We start from the raw sequence: 25553 nt of genomic DNA, 5'->3' as shown, positions 1-25553 counted from the left end.
AGTCATAAATATGCATATGGCCAATGCTATATAATTAACACCAATATTTTAGGACTCAAGTTTGGAATTGTGACATAGTATGGAACATTCTTTCAGAGATATCAGGAAACTTGAATGAATATAAAATGTTCAGAGCCTCTGAAGGACAATCGGAATGTAGCCAGTGCATTTTAAGACCAAATCTCAGTAAAGGACACAGGGCTCACTGTTCATACAATTGTTTGGCTTTATGGCTTAGCCTTCTCGGGAATCTGTCCTTTTGTTGTGGGGAAAGAGGGGAGAAGATCTATGAAGAAGGAATGGTTACTTAACTACTGCCCAGAGAGAATATCCTTTGTTCCAGGAATTAAATTCTTTTCTTTTTAAATGTTTATTTTTCAGACAGTGCAAGTGTTGGAGAGGGGCAGAGAGAGAGAGAGGGCGACAGAAGATCTGAAGTGGGCTCTACACGGACAGCACAGAGCCCAACGTGGGGCTCGAACCCACTAATTGTGAGATCATGACCTGTGCCTAAGTCAGATGCTTAGCTGACCGAACCACCCAGGTGCCTGGGAATTAAATTCTTCTTCAAGAGAGGATTCTAGGGGCGCCTGGGTGGCTCAGTCGGTTAAGCGGCCGACTTCGGCTCAGGTCATGATCTCGCGGTCTGTGAGTTCGAGCCCCGCATCGGGCTCTGTGCTGACAGCTCAGAGCCTGGAGCCTGTTTCAATTCTGTGTCTCCCTCTCTCTGACCCTCCCCCATTCATGCTCTGTCTCTCTCTGTGTCAAAAATAAACGTTAAAAAAAAATTAAAAAAAAAAAAAAAAAAAAAGAGGATTCCAAACAGGAATCAGGAACGGCTACTGGGTCTTCTTCCCTCCAAAATTTTTCTTTCGGAAAAATGTCAAACCAAGAAATCCTTTAATGTACAATGAACACCATTTACATCTTTCACCTACATTCACCAGGCAAAACATTGTCCCCTATTAGCTTTATCTGTCTACGTGTTTTGTAGTTTTGTTAAATCATTTTCAAATACGCTGAAGACTTCATGACCCTCACCCCTCAAATTTCAGCACATCTCCTAAGAACAAGGACAGACATAAACATAATGCTGTCACCCTCAAGAAATCTAAATTGATATAGAATATTTAATATACAGTCCCTATTAAATAGGTCTGATTGTTCCAGTAGTAGCTTTTATGGTCTTGTTTTTCATTCTTCTAATCCAGGATTTTGTGCCAGATTTAATTCTATTACTTTGGCTTCTGTAATCCTGAATAGACCATCTTCTTTTGGATTTCATGACACTGAAATTTTTGAAGAGGCCAGACCAACTGTTGTTTTTAGAAGGTCCCACAATTTGACGGACTTTTTTCTCATTATTATTTTCAGTTAGATTCAGATAATTTAACATTTTGAGCAAGAAACTATATACGTGATGATTTATCCTTCTTGATAGATCACATCAGAAGGCAGATAATGCCCATCTGTCCCATAACTGATGATGCTAAGTTTGATCACTAGGTGGTATATGCTAGATCTCTCTACTGTAAAGGTACACTTTTCCCTCTGTAATCATTAAGTAGGCTGTGATGCTTTAAGACTGTGTTGATGTATGTTCCCCAACAACCCTTTTATCCAGCGGTTTGAGCATCCACTAATGATCTCTACTTGAATCAATTATTTCATTAGTGATTGCAAAATAATAACTATCATGTCTTCTACGTTTACAAGCTGGAAATTCTCTAATATTAAACTGTAGGCTTATAGATTCTTCATTTTTACTTATTGCATTATAATCCATCAGCATTATTATTCTTTTTGATGTTCAAACTATCCCAAAACTGGCCAGGAGGATACCATCAGACTAGCCTCCTATTTCTTTTCCTGTTGTCTCCATCAGTTTCTGAGTAACTCTTTGCTTTGTTCTTGCCTTGCCTCTGGAAGCCATCTTTTCACAGAGCCCTGGTCATGTTTATTATGGAACACTATTTAGAGACCAAAATCTGAAGGCCAGGTACATTCTTTGTTGTTTAGTGTCACTGCTTCTAAGCCCTTTGAGTGTGCAAAGCCAGCAGAAGTTTTTTTTTTTTTTTTAAATTCACAAGTTCATCTACAAATCAATAAAATGTTAGACAACCCAACAGAAAAATGGGAAGTCCTGCTCCCACCGAACATTAGGGTGGAACATTGTTTCCACCCTAAAAAAAAAAGCCAGATAATTTACAAACTATCATTTTTTCTTGAGCTCATCAGAGAGAGAGCAGAGGCTGCAAGACATCGAAGTAACCTGAATTCCAAAGGACGGATGTGACATGAGAAAGATTTCACCTTTAGCAAAGCCTAAGGGATGGCCACCATGCAAACAGGTTCAGATGAAACCAGTCACTGTCCTCAATGCTTTGTATAATTAGCTCTTCTAATATTCCAAACCACCACATGAGATAGAGAAATTATATGGTCCAAAGGTAATCAGTGGAGGAAGTACAAAGAGAAACAACTATACTGAGAGGAGATATAGAGGAATTCTTACAGGGTACGGAGAGGTCAAGAGAGAAAGTCTGATACCGGTAAGTCAAAGGCAATGTTATACACTGAACACTAATGATCAAGTGTACACGTAAAAAAGGTTATGACGGTAACTTTTCTTTTGTGGGTTTTTTACCACAATTTTAAAAAGGAGTATCATGAGCATGTTAACTAGTGATAACAACTAGAATAAACAGGTAAAGTTATTTTTCTGTGGGAGTTATGCCTGGGACGGAAGCAATATTGTTTTCATTGTAACCTCATTTGAACTGCTACAGCTCATTTCTTTAAAATGTATGTGTGCACTACTTTGTTAATTTTTCAAACTCTGGGAAAAACAGACTTTACCTTGATCTGCAAGACATCGAGTGGAATGGTCTCTCCTTTCACAATGGCAAGTGTAGCATCTGTAATATGTCTAAAAGACAAAGGGAGGAAACGATCACGTGCGGAAAACAAGCAGCACTTCCCCCATCACACACACACACACACACACTCACTCACTCACTCACTCACTCACTCTCTCCTGTCCAGAGTACTAACAGGTTCAGGGAAAAGAAATTCCTTCAAAATACTCCAAGATAGCAGAACAAGTGAATATAAAAGAATTACTGATACAAACATAGTGAAAGGCTCTGATACAGACTCAAAAGAGAAGGCTTTGGCCAAGAGAAGTTTGTACAAAGTGCCAGTCATTTGTTTATTTCACATTTGACTCTCTACTATGTGTCTGACTCCTATCACTGGAAAATCTGATAGTTAATATTAACAGCATCTTTCACTCATTCTAAGAAACTCAAGCACTTGAAAAAAATTATTTCTTTTTACTCTATTAACCCAAAGGGTAACTAAAGGACAGGTTTGAGTTATCTAAGCAAAATATAATCCAGAACCCAAGACCTATTCCTCTGACTTTCCAGGATTACAAGGATGTAATTTTAATTGCTGATTCTTTTGTTCAAGGACACGAGACTGTCCCTATCTACATTCTGACTGTCAGTTGAAAAGTCTACAGGTAAAAAAAAAAAAGCTTGTACTATCAGCAACCGTTCAGGACATGTGAAACTATGCCAGGCTTGAAAGTAGTTCTAGGTTCATACTCTAATTAGATCCCAGGTCAGACACACATTAGGATACAAAAGACAGTCAGCAAAAGAAATATTAAATCAACAAGTGGCCAGACAATAAGATATTTTCTCTTGCAGCAGAAAGAACAAGCAAACCCACATTGAATACTTTCCTAGCCTGGCCTGTCCACCCCTCCTGTCACTTACCCGCTGTCCCTCTGCATGGCTCACTAGTCTCACCCTTCAGATCTTGGCTGATATGTCACCACTTCCCCTAAGCAGCCTCTAGGCTCTTCCCTATAATTCTCTATCACTGAACTGTGTTCATTTTCCTTCACAGCAGATCACTATTTATAATACCTATTTTTTATTTACATCTTTATCATCTGCCTCCACCTGGAGACTAAAAGTTCCACAAGGTTGGTGATAATTTACATCCCTTATTGACCAATATAAAACCTAACACCTAGCCTAGTGCATGGTGCATACTAGGCAATCAATATTAGATGGATGATTTTATTCTATAAAATTCCAAGCATATAAAAAAAGTACAGAGAATAGTATCATGATTCCTGTGTATTCCTCATCCAGCCTCAACAATTATCAATGCACAGCCGATCTTATTTCCTTATACACCTCCCACCCACTTCTCCCCATCTGTATCAGAGCAAATCCCAGATATCTTAACACTTTATCCATAGATATTTCTTTATATATCTCTAAAAGATAAAAAGGTTCTTTAAAAAAAACATAAATTGCCATTATTTCTAAAACACTCAAATAATTCCTTTATATCAACAACATTTAGTCAATGTCAAAATTTCCCCAATTAACTCATATTCTTTTCAGCTTCTTTGTTCAAATCTGGACCTAATAGGTAAGATCGATACATTGCAATTGGCTTATATGTCAAGTCTTTTCAAATCTACGGAGTCTCTCTCCTTTTCCCTACTCATTAAAGAAATGGGTTGTCTTACTGTGTTGCTGAGGATCTGGATTTTACTGCTTGCATTCCCATGATATTAACACGTGTCCCAATTCCCTGCATTTCCTAAAAATCTGACTGAGCATGGAGTTTTTGGCAAAAATACTCCAGAGTTAGTGGTGTGTACCTGTATCAGTAAGTACATGAAATCTGTTTGCCTCTTTTTTGTGTGATAGTAGCAACCATTGACAATCAATGGCTAGATTTACTAGTTAACAGAGAGTTGCAAAATGGTGACCTTTTAATTCTGTTATTCCTTCTTATTTATTATCTGGTCCACAAAGAGAAACTTTCCCTCATCCAAAATTTGGTACCATAAAATTGAGGTCATGTGAGAAAAATCGATAAACGCTTTTTTTGTTAACTTCACCAATTTTCAAAATAAGTTGATATCCTTAGTATCCTCTAAGAAGGACCAGTAACTTTTTCATTTTTATTTCCTAGTATCATTATGAATGCATAGCTTTAAATATATTTGATATGTTTCAATACATTACAGTTATTAGCCTGATACTCAAATTGTCCCAAATGAATGAACTGCAAGGGTGGGGTACAAGGGTCAATAGATAATCACAAAGAACAATGAGAAAGAGGAGCCAAGGAAGGTCCAGGTCAATGTCAACCAAACTGAGAAGCGACTAACACTTTCACCCAAGCACTTATTCACACAAGTAGAATTATCTAAGCTTAAAAGAATTAGTTTAATATTTTAACTTCTTTTTTGAAGTTAGATTTATTGAGATATAATTTATACACAGCAAATTTCATGCTTTTAGTTATACTGTTCTACAAATTTTGACAAATGCCTTCAGTCATGTAATCATCACCATGACCAAGATACAGAACATTTACAGCATCTCAGAAAGTTCTTTCATGGCCCTTTGTGGCCAACCCACTCACCCCACCATCTGCTTCTGGCAACTACTGGCTGCTTTCTATTTTCCAGAATGTCCTACAAATTGAAATAAGAAGTGTGAAGCCTTTTCACTAGCTTTTTAAAACTCCTAGCACGAGTATGAGGCTCATGCTGTTGGATGAATTTAAAGACTATTTCCTTTTATTGCAGAGTTGCATTCCGTTGTATGGAAGTACACAGTTTATCCATTCACCAATTGATGGACGCTGGCACCGTTCCCAGTTTTTGGCAGTTACCAATGAAGCTACCATAAACATTCCTCTACAGGTTTTCGTATTGACAGATGTCTTCATTTCTTTTGGGTAAACACCTATAATTATGGCTCACAGGTTTAATTTTATAAGCAACTGCCAGACTGTTTTCCATAGTAGCTATACCACTTGGCATTTCCATCAGAAATATGAGAGTTTCAGTTGCCTCATGTATATGTCAGCACTTGATGATGTCAGGTTTCTGTTTGGCTTGTTTAAGCCATTCTAATAGATGCGTCTCAAAGTGGATTTAACTTGCACTTCTCTAATGACAAATGCCATCTATGTCTTTGGTGAAGTGTCTGTTCAAATGGTTTGCCCTTCTTTCTACAAGGGAGTTTGTTTTCTTATTAGTGAATTGTGAGAGTTATTTGTATACTCTGGATACTGGTCCTTTGCCAGATATGTATCTTGCAAAATTTTTTTCCCAATCTGTGGCTTGATTTTTCATTTTCTTAACAATTATTTTCAAGGGACAGATGTTTTAAATTTTACTGAAGCCCAATTTATCTTTTTTTAAAGGTTTCTGCTTTTTGTGTCCTAAGAAATCATTGCCTAACCAAGATCACAAAGATTTTCCTCTAGAAATGTTACAGTTTTAGGCTTTACATATAAGCCTATGATCGATTTCATGTTAATTTTTATATGTACTATGAAGTATGTGTTATGATTCATTTTCTTGCATGTGGTTAGCTGTTTCAGCACCAACTGTTGAAAGAGTTAGTCTTGGACTGTCTGTTACAGAGTTAGTCTTAGAATCAGATAGGGTAAGTCCTCAAACTTAGTTATTCTTTTTCAAAGTTATTCTGGGTATTCTAGTTCCTTTATTTTTCCATATAAATTTTAGGATCTACAAGTCCATTTCTATAAAAAATCTTGAAAAAGAGATCAATTTGGAAAACAAACATCAAAATATTAGTCTTGAAGTCCATGAACACAGGTCTCTCCATTTATTTATGTTTTCTTGATTTCTCTCTTCAAGGTTTTGTAGTTTTCAGCATATACATCTTACACATATTTTGTTGGATTTATCCTTAAGTGTTTCATGTTTTTTTGTAAAGGCTCAGCAATGTTAGTATTCTATTACCTTTATTGTTATATTTTAGAAAACACAGTAATTACTAATAAAGTAAAAGATTTAGTGTGTCTAGCCTTTAAGTACAACTATAAAAAAGGAGACATTTAGAAATTACTATAATCTCTGTTCAAAAAAGTGTCGTTTCTCTCCTAATATGGCTCCTCCTAATCCGTTCTGCTCTGTACCCCACTGGTAGGAAAAAAATCCTTTCCATAGTAAAATGTTCTTTCCTTTAAAAATAAATGCTTTTCCTGGGGTGCGTGGCTCAGTCAGTTAAGTGGCCTACTTCGGCTCAGGTCATGATTTCACAGTTTGAGAGTTCAGGCCCTGTGTCGGGCTCTGTGATGACAGCTCAGAGCCTGGAGCCTGCTTCAGATTCTGTGTCTCCTTCTTTCCCTGCCTCTCCCCAGCTTTCACTCTGTTTCTCTCTCTCAAAAATATATAAACATTAAAAAATTTTTTTCTAATAACAATAAATGTTTTTCCTTAGGTGAAACAGCAAGAGAATAGAGGGTTGTCTTTTTTGATTTATGTTGTTTTAATTATAGAATCTAAACTCATTAATTGTACAGTCATCCTATTTCTTATTTACTATTTTCCATCCTAAATCATCAATAAATATGCATAAAGTCTTATCCCATGGTTTACCAAGCATAATTGCTTGTTTACCTAACAAGTCCTTATTTTAACTCGTTAATCTTCTGAGGTTCTATTGTTGGGCATCTGATAAATGCAGGTAAAGAAACTGACTCAAGAGGGAGATTTAATCATATTCTCAAGATGACAGAGCAAGCTGGTGGCAAAACAAGGTTCAACTAGGTCTAACTCCAAGGGTGCACTCTCTCACCTTCTGAGATTACTGTGAACGTACCAAAGGAGTACCTATGGTTCCCAAAGGGCAAGCCCATGACTTAGAGGCCTCCTCATCAGTGTGATCAGACTTAAAATGTAAACAGCTAAGTCAGGAATCACATCCACCTGAATCGGCGCTTCTAGCAAAGTTACATACAGTTTAAGACACTTTCCCCAAAATATACACATTAACTCACTTAGAGTACATTCTGGGTTCCCCAGTAAGGAAAATCAAAGTGAAAAGATGGCCTACTTTACTTTTCCGTATTCCTCTATCGACACGTCTTTACCCCATTTTTCCCCCTCCAGTACAGATGCTATCCAGGACGTAGGCAGCAGTTTAGAAAATGAGGTTCAATTTAGGAGAAAGCAAGCAGCATGATCACAGGTTTAGATCCTATAAATATATTAATTCTGAAGGAAGCTCTTAGAAAGGATCCAAAAGCTCTGGACTTGCTCTGAGTAACACCTAGCACATTGAGGGGTTTAGGAAGAGCTTTTGAGAGACTGACCTTAAAATACAATGTCGTGGCTGAAAAAATCCTTTTTTTTTTTTTTTAAAGTAGGCTCCACACCCAGCAGAGCCCAGTGCAGGGCTTGAACACATGACCATGAGATCAAGACTTGAGCTGAGATCAAAAGTCAGATATTTGGGGCGTCTGGGTGGCTCGGTCGGTTCAGCGTCCGACTTCGGCTCAGGTCATGATCTCACGGTCCGTGAGTTCGAGCCCCGCGTCGGGCTCTGTGCTGACAGCTCAGAGCCTGGAGCCTGTTTCAGATTCTGTGTCTCCCTCTCTCTCTGCCCCTCCCCTGTTCATGCTCTGTCTCTGTCTCAAAAATAAATAAATGTTAAAAAAAAAAAAATTTTTAAAGTCAGATATTTAACCAACTGACCACCCAGGTGCCCCATGAAAAAGCCTTTTAATATTATTTTTTTCCCCAAAAATTATGTGGCAGAGAACAGCTAAGACACAACTCCAAATTTATCATTCTCTGGCAGTAATGGAAAGTTCTAAATAAAGCAGCACTGTAGCATGGAACAGCTATTTTTTAGGATTATTTACCTGCAACATTCCAGAGGCAAGACTCTTTTTTCTCCTGTAGTAATCGTGGTACAACACATCTTGAGAGCAGTGCAAAAAACAAAGCCTTGTTCTCTTAAATGGCCTTAGGCATCTGCCCTGTTGAGAGGTCTACAAAATTCCAAACCCAGGGCAAATTTACTTAATTACCTAAGAGCCCTTGGGCATGCTTATAAATTAAGTTTTATAAATCTTTAAATTATAAATAGAAGCAGCAACAACATTAGTTTAACCACAGGGAAAATCAGCTCCCAAAAAACTGAAGACCTTCAACAAACTAAGACCTTGAGGGCAGCTACGACGCGCATAAGCTGGCTTTTTGGGTAGGCAAGGTGTTCTCCAAGGAACATGGTCTCCCTCTGGATCACTGACATATTTGGGATAATGGCTAAGCAATTCAAATAATCTGTATTGACACAGAACGAAAGACTAACTCTCTAAAGTAGCCAAGGCCCAAACCACATAGAATTTATCTCAGATAAACAAAAATGTTTGAATAATTCACTTTTTGTTATATCTACTGCTCCTCAGAAATTCTAAATTGGGAATAACAAGTCTGGCAAACTGCAATGCCATGTCAGGCTTTAGGATGACTAATGAAGAACTGGACATCCCACACAGATTAAGGATTGAAGCAAGAGACGTTAGATGAAGGCCTGATATATGTCTATGTTTATGCCTCGTGTTTGACATACGGACCAAGACTTTTATAATATATATGTAGGTGTATACATATGTGTATGTGTGTATATGTGTGTGTGTGTGTGTGTGTGTGTGTGTGTGTGTGTGTGTGTGTGTAGATATATATACACAGAGAGAGGAGAGAGAGAATTGGTAAAAAGATATAAAATAACTCCTAAAATTGTAACAGCAAAAATAAATCCACAGAAACCAATTTAATCAAAATCCCAAAAGCAGAAAGAAAAAAAAAAAAAAAAAAAAACCCAAACAGTAAATCACCTGAATACTATTATTGTTATGATTCTAGAACCTTATATAACCAGAAATATCACGAGAAGATTTTAGTTAACACATTCAACAAGTATTTATTTATTGATCTCCCCTAACTGTGTCACAAAGCTGACATTAAAGATCAAGCAACTGACAACGAGAGCCTGCAAAGGATTTTCTCAGTTATACTATTTGTCACTGTTCAAAGCCAGGACTCCTATTCAAGATTTCCATCTTCTCGAAGGACTACAGCTTTGTTTACATAAGGCTTTTGAGAGAAAAGAACAACAACAACAACAATCTGCCTGACTCCTGAAGACAGATTCACAGCAATTTCATTTCGATGTTGCTTCCCCAGCTGCTTTATCCACAATGCCTTCCACTTTAGGCATTTCCCAAAGGATGCCACTATTACTTAGCTATTCTAGCTACTTATATTATCAGCATAAAGAAGCCACGGCTACCAGTTCAGTTTTCACAAGGGACATGCTGTTTGTGATCATGCATTTTTAAAGCAAACAAATGATCAATGCAAACCTGTCTTCACTAGACAATCTTACAACATAAAGGCATAAAGACAGTTTGGGTCAGGCATGCAATCTTCAAAACTGACAAAAGGACATCAATATTCATCTCTACACCTGACCTGGGCACTTGATATCAGATCACCAGGGTCCCAGAACCCAAAAAAGTAAACTTCCCAGTGAACAGAAAGGTTGAAATTTGATCTAGGTCTTGCGCTTAATGATTTGAGGTTTCAGGCTATCAAAGCTAGAAACAAAACCAAAAAATTCATATCACCCACATGTGAACTGTCCATTCCCAGGCTCAGTCCCCCACAAATGCTACCGCCCCACATTGACAACCTACTGGACTTTGTTTCCACTTTCGGCAAAGAGAGTATGACTCAAACTACTGGTCTGTCCCAGTGGGATAAATCCAATGGGGATTTTACTGAAGGAAGCCTAGGGGAAAAAAAGAAAAGTTTTATGGTTATGGTCAAAAAAAGTCAGGCTGAACAGAGACACAGACGCGTCCACTATGACAAAGTAACTGACCCTAAGTCCACTACCCTGTCTCTCCCTTCCCTAGACCAGCAATCGGGTAACATTAAGTGAGCAGTTTCTAGAATGAGAAAGCCCTTAAAAACAGGACTCTGAATCTGGAAGAAATATTTGGGTACTCATTAACGACAATTGGTTCAAAGAAATTTGGTTACAAAAATGAGGGTCTTAAAGATATTAGATAAATGTGCTATTGTGACAGAAATTGTATTATGTTGTCACAGTATTATTTGAAAAAATTGTGGATAAAATTCAACTAAAAATATCTAACCTTTGTAGAGTAACTAATGACAAGGCTTTATAAACAACCTCCAGTATAAAGAAGGCAAAGAGAATAAGCACATTCAAGGAGAAGTCCTTCATCCGTTTCCCTCTCTCCCTTCTGAGAGGCAACCATTATCCTGCCGTTGATGGGATTCCTTTCCAGCCACATTGTTATTCTTTTACAACATATTTAGGCATTCATCGATAGTATACAGTATTGTTTTCTGAATTCCAAAACCTAGTAGTAATGCCTAACATACTTTGCCAACCTGCCTTTTTCATTCAATATTTTAAAAATTTTATATGTACACATAAATATATATGTGTATACATACATACATAGAGAGAAAGATCTATAAATACTTATAGATCTAATTCATTCATTCTTACTGCTCCATGGCTTCCAGTATATGGATATACCACCATTCATTCATTTATGAAGGAATTCTGTGAACAAGAGTTTCCATGGGAAAATTTTATATTCCAAACAATAGCTTTTACAGTAAAAAGCTGTTGGGTACTCTGGAATACTACAGCAGAGAAGTCTGCCACAGATTAATAATAAAAGTGTTCTAGGACACAGGCAGCAGTATTTACTAAAACCCAAGGAAGCACCTTAACATATAAAATGGTAAAAAAAAAAAAAAAAAAAAGAAAAAGGTAAAAGAAGAGAAAAAGAACAGAAATGCAGAAGTTAAAATGCAATTGCTCTTTCTTTAAAGCTCACCTCATCTGCTCTTTGAAGAACTCCAGTAATAACCTACAAATGTAAAAAAAAAAAATTATTATAAACAACGTGTATTCCCCTTATCATACAAGAATCAGACTCAATTTTCATGGATCACAAACTTGTTCCTATTTTCTTCCTAGAAACTATGTGAAAAGATGTACTAGCTCTTCAACCACAGTATTCTGCAAAGGGATCAGAGCTAAATTAGATTTTATTCTTGACCTAAAATCAATAGTCCAATAGAGGCTAAGACAAAATAATTACAAAACCTCCACATCATATTAGCAAAATTGTTTTAAGTTCTATAAAATGGATACAAGTGTGAGGCACCCATCAATCATACGGAAGAGCTGAGGTTGTACTATAAGTGCACATACAGGAAAAAACTAACTCTTTGCTACACGCGGGAAAGTCTCTGCTCAATAAATGTTTCTTACTGATGAAAATGAAGACAAGGGGAAGAGCGGCCCCGCTTTTAAAAGGTATTTTTAATTTGAATTTGTACATGTTTTATTTTTAAAATATAATGCACAGGTCTTGTAAAAGTGGTGAAAGATACCCGAAGAAGAAAATTCTTTCTCAAAGTCCTACCATGCAGAACAACCATCATTAATCAGTTTTTTACGTTTTGGCATATTCAGTGCCTATTTTTATATGACTGTGATGATCCCAGATACGCGATTTGGTATATTTCTTAAAAACGTTTTGTGAAGTAAAGGCTGATGCCAATCTTCCCCCTTCACCTCCTGCCTCACTGAATTTCAGGATTAAAGGGGGCTGTCGTGAGGTCTACTTCCTTCTTTGTTGGCATGCTACCAGTATTCTTCACACTTCATTAAAAAGCCATAAAAACAATTACAAGATCATTAGCACAGCCTTTCTAAAAGAAGCTTACTAAGGCTCACATAATTGCTAAGTCAAACATAGGACACTGCTCTGTCTGCTGTTAGCTCCGGATCCCTCAACACTGAGGAAACCACCAAATGGAGGCAAAAGGCAATCAGAAATGAGGCACAAATGTGAATTATGGCCCATAGGATGGAAACACTGAGCCGGAGGAGGGGCACCTGACCTGGCTCTTCAGGGGTTTCCAATACATAATGAAGGTTTCAGGCTGCTGCCCTCCAAAAGAAGAGCACTTCTAGGGCAACATACTTCCTGTCCTCATTGGACCAAAGTAAGCATTAAGGACATGAAGTTTTAAAAGAGAGGCAGATACATACACCTAAATATATAGACGCCGGCCTGTAACTGTACTATTAGGAGATAACATTCCATGTGATGGAAATGATGTGAGGACAGGCAAATGCATTTTGGTCAAAAGGGGATCTTTAAGTTTATTTCAGAAGAATAAAATTCTTCATAATTAAAACTGATTCCCTAACTCCCTAACCAACAGGGCTTCTCCATCAGAGTCTCTAACGTATAAAAATCTTATTGTACTCAACACCATTTCTTCTCTGTATTCATTTTTATCCAACTTCAATTTGATAAAACAAAAATCCTTCTATATGCTGGGTATAAAGTTTATACGAAGCAATGAAATAAAAGCACATGAGGAAAACGTAATGCTATGCCTGTGTCAGAGAGTAACAATCCTAAAAAAATAAACTAAAAATAAATCATTTCCTTAAGTTGTAACCACTTTATGCCATTGCTCAACCATCTAGTTTCCATTTTTCTCACCTTCAAAATGGTTTCAAACAGAACAACAGCCATACCTCCTGCAGTGTCCCATCTCCCCCTGCAACAATGATCACATCTGTGTTTTCCAACAGTTCCAGGAGTTTCTTGGCTTGGCCCTCATAATCAGTCTGAAATACAAAAGAAGACTTTGGTAAATTTATCATCCTAGGGCCATAAGATCAAAGATGTAAACATCTGAGATATTTTCTTTAAAGTTTTACACAAGTCTTTCCTCAAAGTCTGCATAATTGATAGGCATGAAAAACTAAGCAGCTATCAAAGCAATTGTATATATACTTTTGTACTGTTTAGAGCTGGAAGGGACCTCAGAAACCATCTTTAAGCTTCTTAACAATATAAAACTCGGGGCGCCTGGGTGGCTCAGTCGGTTCAGCATCAAACTTCGGCTCAGGTCATGATCTCGCGGTTCGTGAGTTCGAGCCCTGCTGTCAGATGTCAGCACAGAGCCTGGAGCCTGTTTCAGATTCTGTGTCTCCCCCTCTCTCTGCCCCTCCCCCAGTTGTACTCTCTCTCAGAAATAAACACTTTAAAAAAATGTTGAAATATGTATTTATATATATATATTATATAAATTTATATATGTTTATATATATATATATACACACATATATACATATATATAAAACTCAAACCCAGTGATCTGTCTCCAATTATACAGTTAGCTAGTCAAAGGACTCATTTCCAGTCCAGTGCAGATTCAATTACACTATTTACCGGGTGCCTTTCATCTGAAAGCAGGAAGTCATGTGTATATGCAAATACAGAGTAACAGATGTAATGAAAAGAGCACAGATTTGGGAGCCCAAGAAACCCAGATTAAAGGCCAACCCTGCTTGCTACTTTTTAGCTGAGAGGCCTTAAACTCTCAGGAGGTTAATTTCCTTATCAATGAGATTATGTGTGTTGGGGGATGGGGTAATAATAACTTCCCCTTAGTACTGTTGTAAAGCAGTGTATAAAATTACTAAACTAGCAAGGTAACTGTTCATAACTTATACTGTACTTAAATGAAAGGTTAGGTTTTGCTATGACTACACGTTAAAGATGTACAGGTATGATTCAGAGTAGTTACGACACAGTACCTAAACCTCACCATTTTTACTGAAAGTATTTCCTCAGATACGTATGCAGACTTCAATAAGCCACTACCTCTAAAACCAAACATTAAATTTTAAAACACATAATGCAACTAATACTAAAATAGGAAACAGCCCTTCCTATTGACACTGTACAAGACACACTAATAGGCAAAGTACCTGAGCACAGTTAACACAGAGGAAAAAAGAAGCCCCTGAACTAACACCATTAATCTTATGATGAATTATCCCACTTTTATTCTAAAAATGAAATGGCTGGCTTTATTGTTAAACACACGTTTGCAAATAGTTAATTTTTTTTAAAAAGAATGTATGTCAATCCTGATTAAGAGGATGGGTTGTGAGTATCCCAAAATAGGCGATCGTCAGGAATCAGTATGGGTTCGCTAAGAACGAGGCATTTTGGACTATCCTCATCTTCCTTGACATTACTAGATCAGTAGATATGGGAAACTAGACAGACATTGTATCTGCTCTTTAGCAAGGCACCTGGCAAGCTATGTGATGAGGTCCTCGGGGACAAAATAGAGAAATGTGGGAACAATACACTAGAATTTAAGCAGGTTAGTTAGCTACCAACTGAAGATCTGTGCTCCAAGGGAGCAGCTCAGTGGAGTGACATCAAATTGTAGGTAGATTCCCAGTGACATTTCTTTAGGACTCTCCCTTGAGCCTTTCTCTATACAACACTATGAACAATAGAGGCAAAAGTTAATTTACTGAATATGTAAATGACACCCCTATTCCTGCCGGTCCTTACTCTACTTGATATTTCTTCTTGGCACTCATCACCATCCGACAAACCGTATGTTTGTGTGTTTCCTATCTGATCCTTCCCTCTCCCACTTTGAAGCTCTTTGGGGACAGACATGGAAAATTTATTTTGTTCAGCCTGTATCCCCAATACCTAGAACAGGACTTAGCTCACAGTAGACAGTCAATAAATACTTGCAAAAAAATTAATAAATATGAATATGTACATGAATGCACCAAAATTCAAAAAATTTTTGACAGATTTAATAGACAGTTATTTAAAAGATTACATTTATAAGGATAACATACTTGAAGATGAAAATTCCAAATGCACCAACAAAGGAAGGATAAAAAAAAAAGTGGCCTAATGATATTAAATAAAGAAAAGTGAATCAAGACACTAGCTAGCATGACATGATATTAGAGAACTGTTACTTGTGCTGGGTATAATAAGGACACCGCAGTTACAAAGAAAGGTAGTCTGATTTTTTTTTTTTTTTTAAGTGCATACTGAAGAATCTAGGGATTAAAATGACATGATGTCTGTAATTTACTTCAGAGAACCCAGCTGCCAGGTGAAGATGTGTGCTGGGGACCACATGAGCCAGACAGCAGCAGAACTGACCGACAGATACATGAGTCAGGCCATCTTAGGCCATCCCTCCTCAGCCAGGCCATGGGCGAGCCCAGTGAGACCAGCACAAGGGCAGCTCTGAACAGACCACTGACCAACAGAATCAGAAGCAGAGAAGCAGTTGTCAAGGTGTTTCTTATGTAGCAGTAGATATCTAGTGTAGAAAGAAATATGGCAGTAATTATAATAAATGTTAATGGATTCAATGGTCCAGTAAAAAGACCAAAAAAAAAAAAAAAAAAAAAAAGGTGGATCCTTAAAATACCCTGTTTTCAAGCCTTTACCAGCAGTACATCTAAAATATAAAGATACAAAAAGGCTGAAAGTAAAGGGATAAAAAAATATTACACCAAGCAAAAACCAACCAAAGCAAGCTAGAGTCACTAATACTAAAGAAGACAGACTGTGGCAGAGGTAGTACTGGGGCTAAAGAGAATTGCTCTCGACAGGGTCAAAGTGCAAGACAAATGAGGTGACTTGAAACGGGAGAGCAATCTATCAAATCTATCAAATATATAAATATATATATATATATATATATATATATATATATATATCTCAAAATATAAAAACCAAAAATGAGCAAAACTACATAGAGAAATAGAAAAATTTGCACTAACGGTGGGAGCGTTCTAATACCCCTCTCTCTATAGTTAAAGCAGAAGGAAAAAACTCAGTAAGGACACAGAAGACTAGAACCACACAACGAACAGACTTAACTCATTGGGCACAAGCAGAACATGGTACCCGATGAGTGATACTCTTTAATGCATACGGGGAACATTTATGAAAACAAAACACACGCTAGGCCACAAAACAAGACTCGATAAACTTCCAAATGCTGGAATTGTATAGACTACATTCACTGACCCATAATGCAATCAAACAAGAAATCATTAACAAAATGCTAACTAGGAAAAAAGATAACTAGAAAAACTTTATATTTGGAAATTTAAAAACGGATCTAAAGAACTCACTGGCCAAACAAAAATCATGATGGAAATTAGAAAATATTTTTTAATGAATGTTAATGAAAATATTATATGTCATAACTTAGAAGATGCAGTTGAAGAAGTAAAGCAAAATTTATAGCTTGAAATAAATACAATGAAAAATGGTAAAACATAAATAAACATCCAAGTTAAAATGTCAGAACAGAACAGCGGGAAAAACCCGAAGGAAGTAGAATAAAGGAAACAATAAAGACAGACTAGAAATTAATGAAACAAACATAAACGAGAGGATCAACATGCCAAAAACTGATTCTTGGCAAGGATTAAATTGACATATCTCTCACAAGACTAATGAGAGAAAAAGCGGGGGCACATATAAACAATATGAAGAATTAAAATGAGATACTACAAGTATTACAGAAACTTAAAGTCAAAAGGAGGAAATTATGAACAACTTGATATCAATTAATTTGAAAACTTCAATGCAATGAACAAACTGCTTGAAAATCGTGCCTTACCAAAATTAATTCAAGAATAGAACCTGACTACTTCTAGAACCATACAAAACAATCTCCCCTCAGAGAAAGCTCCAGGTCCAGATGGTTTTGAGTTCAATCGAACATTCAAGGAAGAAATGTCAGTCCTACATAACAATTCTAGGATCTCTCATACGTGGAGCCTGAAACGTGCATTACAAGCACTCAGATGAACATTAGCTCTCTTCCCCCTTCTCCCGTCCCTGGAGGTGGACAACTGAAGACCACATCTCGGACCAGCTGGACATGATAGGTCAACACGTCACGGTAAATTGGATTCAATTACCTTTTAATCTCTGATTTCATGAAAGTGTGTAATATTAAAAATAAACCACAGACTTACAAACATGAGAAGAGTGATTTTCACCAAATGCACACGCCTCAGTACATACCATATACATATCGCTTCAAAGTTTTGGGGCTTTGAGTGGAGTCTTGGAGCATCTTCTCTATAGCACAATTCTTCTTACTTTTGCCCCCTTGTCTTAGCCAAATGTCACAAATTCTACAGCTTTACCACTTAAAATTCCTCACCAGAGAGAAAATGTTTACCTGTCTGTGGCACTACCAAGTAATTAATTACTCAAAGTGGAAATTTTTTTATTTTCAGGAAAAGAATTCTTACAGCTATTACTACTTTCATCTTCTAAGAGACAGTAATTCCGCGTCCTATCTTGCAGATGAAAGGAATCAAGTTCATGCTTCCATCTAATCTTACTCTGAAAATGAAAAGCTGGCATTGCTTTGAAAAAAATAAAAATAAAACCACTTTTATTAACGATCAGAACAAAGACACAACATTGATTCCTCTGTTCCCAGCTTCTTGTGTGTTAAGTGATATCTGCTATGGAGTCAAGAGAAGAAGGTAAGAAGCAGTAGCTCAGATAAAATCAACACTCTGGAGCGTTCTTACCTTAACGACAGTCACATCCATGCCAGATAAGTGTAAAATTGGGGCAGCATTTTTTTCAAATAGAGTCCTGGCTTTGCTGTAGACAAAGGAAAAACACAAAAATTTTAACACAAGTTCTCAAGAGGGAGAATAAAAAGCCCAGCCATCCTCGCTGGAGTAGAACAAGAAGCAGATTTCCTCTATTTGTGCAAGTACAGGAAGTCGAACAATGAGTGATGAGCTTCTATGGATAGAAACATAGATGCTACCACTCTGGGGCCTCCAGGAGTTTACCTTCTAACGCAATCAGCTCTTACCCACCTGGGATGCTTATATTTCAGAGTCTAGTTCCTCTAGAGGAAGCATGTTCACTGCGTATGGCTCCCCTCAGGAAACAACATTTGATTCATTCAGCAAGTATTTACTGAGGACCTACTATGCGCTAGACACAGGTATAGGGGCTAGGGACACAGCACAACAAAGCAGACAAAAACAACTAGAACTTAAGTATAACGTAGTAAGTCCTCATGGAACTGATTTATATTCCAGGGGTAGAAGGAGAGTGTATTTAACATTTTTCATATGGCCTGAGGGAATAAACTGAACCCCACAGAATACTGATTAATTCTAACTCAGTGGACACAATTTTTGATGAAGAAATACACCATTTTTAAGTTTCAAATACTAGAGATATCTCCATTTCTTGAGTTTCAAACCTGTAGTGAAATCCCAGGAGAAGGAGCAAAATTCTTTTCGATGAAGGCAGAATTTCTGCTAAGAAAGGGTAAGTTTGAAATTAATGTAACTTTAGGATAACCAACAGCTTGTCTGAGGCTCCCAGGCGTAGTCACATCCTTCTCTTTATTGCCCTATCACTTTGTATACACCTCTCTCAGGAATTTTCCTATTGCATGACGATCAGTGATTTGGCAAGACAGTCTTTGGGACAAGACTAAAAGCCTTCCAAAAACAGACACCGAATCTTATAATCCTTGCATCCCCCCGCCTCTAGGATTATGTCTGGCACACTCAGAAGATATTTAATAAGTATCTGACGAATGAATGCACTAATGCATGAATGAATAAACCTGCCCCAAATGTAGACATGTAAATTCTGCGGAAAAGGAAACGACACAATTGTGAGGTGATCTAAGAACAGAAACAGAGTCCTTTGAAGAATGTCTGTGTTTTAAAAGCATCAAATACATCATTCTGACAGTGACTCTTGTCCAGTGCAGGTGAGGAGTCAGAAACACAGCCCAGGAATCAAGGGTTGCACAACTTGCAAAGAGTCCTCAATGGCATAGTCTCAGAGTTGAATAAATGTTAAGCATACCAATCAGTTGACCTGTTTTTCGCCCAAACATTTTCAACTATCACATCGAAGAAGAACAAAAGCTAGAACTTTCAAAATGCCGAGCCTCTAACTTTCGCATCCACATTTACTCAGTCCTCTTTCAAAGACTTTTTTTTTGGGGGGGGGGGTGGTGCTTGGGTGGCTCAGTCGGTTAAGTGTCCGACTTCGGCTCAGGTCATGATCTCACGGTTTGTGAGTTCGAGCACCGCGTCAGGCTCTGTGCTGACAGCTCGGAGCCTGGAGCCTGCTTCAGGTTCTGTGTCTCCTTCTCTCTCTGCCCCTCCCCCACTCGTGCTGTCTCTGTCTCCCAAAAATAAATAAATGTTAAAAAAAAAAATATTTTTTTTTAAAGCAGTTATGCGTGCTTTGACTTTCTCACAGGCATTTTACACTAGGAAGAGACGCACAGGTAGCTCATGGGCCACATGTGCAGTGAGGCACAGACCAAATTCAACATTCTTTAAAAAGAAATAAGCACCAAAGGGCAGAGAGAAACACGTAACATTTCTGATTCTGAATTAAAATAGAAATGGAGAAGGTTGGACAAATTTTCACAAGAACCACTCAGAAAGTGTGTCTCCAACTCGTGATTTACATGAGCACATCAGAAGCAAAGGGCACAAATATCCCCTGCCCCGTCTAGTGCCCTGAATGCTTCTTAGAACAAGCAGGGAAGGCTACATGAAGACCTCCCTTTTCCAGCTCACCATTTCTGGGGCTTCACCCAACAGCAAAGGGCTGAGCTAGTAACACTACAAATGCTTCTCCTTCCAGGGTTGTTTTCATTACTAGATTGATAAGAAAAGATCAGCTAGAAGTGGATCAGCTCTCACTGAGAAGCACAACTATGGACCAATCTCAATCTGCTATATTAATCATTTACAACAAATCGGTAAACTCCTCCAAGTTGAAGAAACAGGATTTGAACATTTGGGCTTTTATTCACGTCTTTACGTGATACGATGGCTACAGACAATCTCTAAAATGAAAGTGATTTTTTTCCCTTCTCATGTTCGATATAAAAAATTGAAAGTGTTACCAGGAAGAAATGCATTATTTATTACATAATTAAAGGTGAGATAGCACCAGAGCTAAAGGAAAACTTTACGTACCTACAGCAATTTCCAGGTTCACATACACACCAAAAAAACAATTACTTCTTAATGTATTATTTATTAATGCTAAACACACAGTTATCTTATTTCTTAAAGCGCCCATGTAGTTTTAAACCAGCACTACATAATGAAATAGCTACACGATGAATTATGAATTATGCGTCAGAGCAGAGCCAAGATGACAAAAATAGTGCAATTAAATAGTGAAAGCTTAGGGGAAAAAAAGATGCTGGAGAGCTGCAGAGTGGCGGCTGGCCAGAAGCATACAAGGGTTCACCTTGCTAAAAGGGACACTAACTTTAGAAGACTTTCCCTTGCCTCACCTTTAAAGATAAAGATTTTATACTCTTAGACAATAACCCACCTTTAGAAATGCCAATACCTTCACATGTAAAAATGTACACAGAACCTAAAGTGCTCTAAAAAAGTTTCCTAATTTTTTAATGTAAATATCTAAGTAGGAACTTAATGTGTCATATTTTTCTTCATCAGAATTAGCAAGTTGCTAACTTACTAGGTCTCTAAAGGAATAGGACCTACAACAGTTATACTACAGTAGGCAGGGGGGAGTTACAAGCACTTTCGAGAGCAAGTAGGGAGCGTTTTGAATCTCGCCAACAAGTCAAAAGTAATCACAGTGGCTTATAGTCCCCTTTTATCCAGTGCTTACAGGAAACAGAAACGCCCAACACATTATAGGCATTATCTCATCTAATCCTAAAGGCATCTATTCTATATGGCAATTGTATAAGGTAGAAGCTATTACTTTCCCATTTCACAGATGAGTACACTGAGGATTTAAGTTATGTAACTCCCGTAGTACACAGAACCGAAGAGTGTACAAGTCTGGTCCTTCCGACTCTGAAGCCCACAGAGTTCTCTGCCAGCTTCTGCCACAGGCCACCACTGTTTAGTTATCTTGGCTATTTTGATTGTGTGGTGTGAGGACGAATGATCAACAGGCGTTAAGATTGGTATGTTCATGGGGGAGGGAGGTGGCTCTGACCAAGCCAGTCTGATAGGATTCAAGTAGGCAGAGTCAGTTCAGACAATCTGTAGTTAAGCGTCAGAAACTGCAGAACTAAAAATAAGGCCTGACTCCTCCTTCTATCTATAAAGCCACACTCACTATTCTCAAGAAATTATTTCTTTCTTACTCAAGAAACTTATTTCAGAGACCCTGCGTTTTACACAAGACTACTTAGAAGCTGGTCCCAACTATTCTTTTTGTTGTTGTTGTTCTTAATATCATTTGACTTAGATCTTATACGATCCAACCTAATACATATTTATTAATTTTCTGATCCTCAGAAAAGACAAAAAGAATTGTTCTGGTCGTTAGGGAGAATAAAAAATATTATTCCACCCAACATACACACACACAACCTTTTAATCCTTACTATATTTTAAGAATAATTTTGCATCTTAGGGGCGCCCAGTCGGTTAAGCGCTTGGCCCTTGATTTTGGCTCAGGTCATGAACTCACAGTTTGTGGGTTCAAGCCTTCATCAGGCTCTGTGCTGACAGTGCAGAGCCTGCTTGGGGATTCTCCGTCTCTTCCTCTCTCTCTCTCTCTCTGAATCTCAGACGTGCTCGCGCACACTCTCTCTCTCTCTCAAAATAAATAAACTTAAAAAGAATAACTTTAAGTTTTAAATGATTTTTTCTAAAAGCCTTCAAAGTCTTTTTAAATTCACCTTTCCAACTAAATGAGAGCAGCACCTAAGAATGAAAAAAAAAATTTTTTTCCCTTATAGTTTTTTAAAATTTATACACCTTATTATTTAGAGCAGTTTTCAAGTCCAGAGTAAAAATGAGCACAAAACACAGAGAATTTCCACGGACGCTTTGCCCTGCTAAATGCACACACAGCCTCCCCCACTCTCAACGTCCTGCACCAGCACAGGACCCTTGTTATGATAAATGAACACAAACATGTGATTATTAACCAAAGTCCCATGGATTCCTCACACCTGAATGCCCACCATGTCTTCACACAACCCTTCCAGGCCAGCCAGACCAGGTCACAGACTGTCATGGGACACAGCAGGGGCCTAACTAGTCATTCCTGTCCCTAGCACAACCCCCACCCCCGGCCCATCTCCTCCATCAGGAAGACTGAGTGCTCTCACTCTGCCAACCTCCAAAGACCTAGCTCAAAGTTCCCTCCTTCCGGAAAGGTCATTTCTGACTTCACAAGCCCACAGTGCTCTTGGCCGTCGTGGAACATCCTGTGACAGAGAAGGCTCGATCATTGCCATCGCAACAGCAGGGGCTGTCCCCACACAGGGAAGACTTACGTGAGAGTGGGAATTCTGGGATTTTTATTAAACTGCAGCTAGACACGTTGGCTAAGCGTCAGGCAGCTTTACAGTTACAGCTCATTAACTGCTGTTTCTCCATTACAAATTAATCATATTGCTAGCTGAGTACTGAGCCTTCTTCTTCCAATTCCACACAATCCAACTAGCTGCCTGATAGTCCAGGATTCCCCCCACCCCTGAGGAAAAGGGAGGATGTGACAAATCACAAACTGAGCTACCCTTTGCAAGCTGCGGGATTGAGAAAAACCGTGGCCTTCTTCACTTGCGCATTGGGAGGAATGAGTTGGTTGCCAAACACCTAAAAAGGAAAGAAGAAAAGTTTTAAGCAAATGTCTCTTTATTCAGTTAGTGATGACATATATTCTTTCAGTCCAAAGGCATTTACCTCCAGGAGACACAGTATCTACTCTGGGGGAAAAAAATGTTCTTTCAGGATTTCATACTGACAAAAACACTGTGGGCAATGACAAAGTCTACCATTATTTAATGACAATCACCTAAATTCTATAAGAAAAAAAACCCTGCTTCATCTACTAGAGGTAAGTAACTTTTCTGTTCTCCATAGGATACGGCCAGGTTTATTATAAACACATAATCAGCAAGGCCACAGTCGATCAGAAGGAAAGTTTAACCCATTTGTCCTCAGTTTTCAGAGTATAATCTTTTTCTCCTTCAATTTATTACTAAAGCGTACTCATAAAGAACCTATGTGTTACCAATTAATCTTCATATTTTCAAAGCACCTGGGTGGCTGAGTTGGTTAAGCATCTGACTTCAGCTCAGGTCATGACCTCGCGGTTCATGGGTTCGAGCCCCGCGTCGGGCACTGTGCTGACCGCTCAGAGCCTGGAGCCTGCTTCAGATTCTGTGTCTTCCTCTCTCTCCGCCCCTTCCCTGCTCATGCTCTGTCTCTCTCTCTCTCTCTCTCTCTCAAAAACAAACATTAAAATTTTTCATCTTCAGATTTTCATACATATAGAAAATAAACCTAATAGTCTATTGCCTCCTCCTCTTTGTGACCTTGTATAACTTGATAGCCAAATAGCATTAACTAGCAAGGAAAAGAAAGACGACACTTACTAAGCACCCGGTATTTGCCTCTGTCCTACACATTATTCTTGGTTCTCAGAAACTAAGGAGGTATTAAATGTTCCCATTTTAATAGTTGAGAAAACCACGATTCAGAAAGATTAAGTCCTATAGTTAATAAATCACAAGCCTAGAATTTACATGCGACTCCAAAGCCCAAACATCTTCTATCTGTCAGCTCTGAAAAGCAGACAAAGGAGGTGGCGGCACTCAGAAGCACGCAGAACCGGATGCACAGAACCAAGCTGGGAACAAAGGTGAGCTGGCGCTCTCCCACCTGGGCTGGAAAAGACCATCACCACAAGGAGTGAGTAGGAAAGCTCCAGAGCCAAGCTTTCAGGTCTTTGATTGTGGAGAGCAGGTCTGGGCCAAGGAGGCAGACTTCAAGTGTACAAGCACAAAGTCAGGAGAAAAATGAAAGTTACACCAAGAGTTTTATTAAGTGACTCTAAATCCACTGAGTCCCTGACAGTCCTGGGGAGAGCTGTTCTCACACGCACAGTCTTTTAAAACAAAACAAAGCAAAACAAAACACTTTCTGAATGCTTCTGAAAGACCTACCATGTGTTTGTAAAAAGTTTCTGGTGTGTTCTAATTTCTACTGTTTTCAGTTTTGTTGAATTCAACCTTAAAATTTCACTGCCAAATCTCCCAACATTGTAATGCGTTCTTTCTCTAGCCATATCTTTTCTGGAATGTGGCCAGAAGTCATTTAATTAACTAGTTCCTCTGGCCTACCAGATTGCAGATCTACAGTTCCAGATGATTCTCCCGTGTCCTGGTTTCCTAGTCTCTCCAGTTCTTACCTACCTCCAGTCTCAGGTTTACAGTGGGCTAAGGAGCTTATGTGAAGCTACAGTAAGTTGAGTTTACGGGAGATTAAAAAAAAATTCTTTCAAGAATTTAGACTGTAAAAGGAAGGACATAAACACAAAGAGTAATGAGAGTAGGCTCTAAGGATGAATTGACTTCCATCTGCCAGATGGAAGGAGGTCCATGGGTGCTGAGAAGTAAAGAATTAGAGCCGTGGGAAGAGGTAAATATGAGGGAGCAAATGGCTAGGGGAGCAGTCTCTGAGAAAGGAAGAGACGGCACTCGGAACAGAGGTGGACCCATTTTCCTTAAACAAGAAAGAGAGGACCCTATAACCACTCTTCCTTAGGGAGAAACAAAGAAGTGCGTCCTCTCCCAAGAAGATTTTCCAGTTGCTAATGGAAAATTAGCTTGGGGTGGGAAACACCTCGAATTTAATACTGAAATTTATTTGAAATTTATATATATATATATATATTTTTTTTTTTTTTTTTTTTTAGAGAGAGTGTGTGTGAGTGGGGGAGGGGGAGAG

At 38.2% G+C, this 25553-nt stretch overlaps 1 protein-coding gene across 4 annotated transcripts in view; it reads right to left on the bottom strand.

The window, feature by feature from the left end:
• AGK (acylglycerol kinase) overlaps positions 1 to 25553 on the bottom strand; it is an 80824-nt gene that overhangs the window by 26051 nt on the left and 29220 nt on the right. For all 4 annotated transcript variants that reach the window (XM_049641966.1, XM_049641967.1, XM_049641965.1 and 1 more), the window contains 6 exons: positions 23338 to 23417; positions 18345 to 18420; positions 13473 to 13565; positions 11749 to 11781; positions 10564 to 10658; positions 2860 to 2929 (listed from right to left, as the gene is read on the bottom strand). In XM_049641966.1, coding sequence (XP_049497923.1) covers positions 2860 to 2929; positions 10564 to 10658; positions 11749 to 11781; positions 13473 to 13565; positions 18345 to 18420; positions 23338 to 23417 — 447 coding nt within the window. The remainder of the gene's footprint in view (positions 1 to 2859; positions 2930 to 10563; positions 10659 to 11748; positions 11782 to 13472; positions 13566 to 18344; positions 18421 to 23337; positions 23418 to 25553) is intronic.

The sequence above is a fragment of the Panthera uncia genome, chromosome A2 (genome assembly GCF_023721935.1).
Source record: "Panthera uncia isolate 11264 chromosome A2, Puncia_PCG_1.0, whole genome shotgun sequence".
Classification (NCBI taxonomy): domain Eukaryota; kingdom Metazoa; phylum Chordata; class Mammalia; order Carnivora; family Felidae; genus Panthera; species Panthera uncia.
The sequence above is the reverse complement of the archived record's forward strand: the minus strand, read 5'-3'. Positions and strand labels throughout refer to the sequence as shown.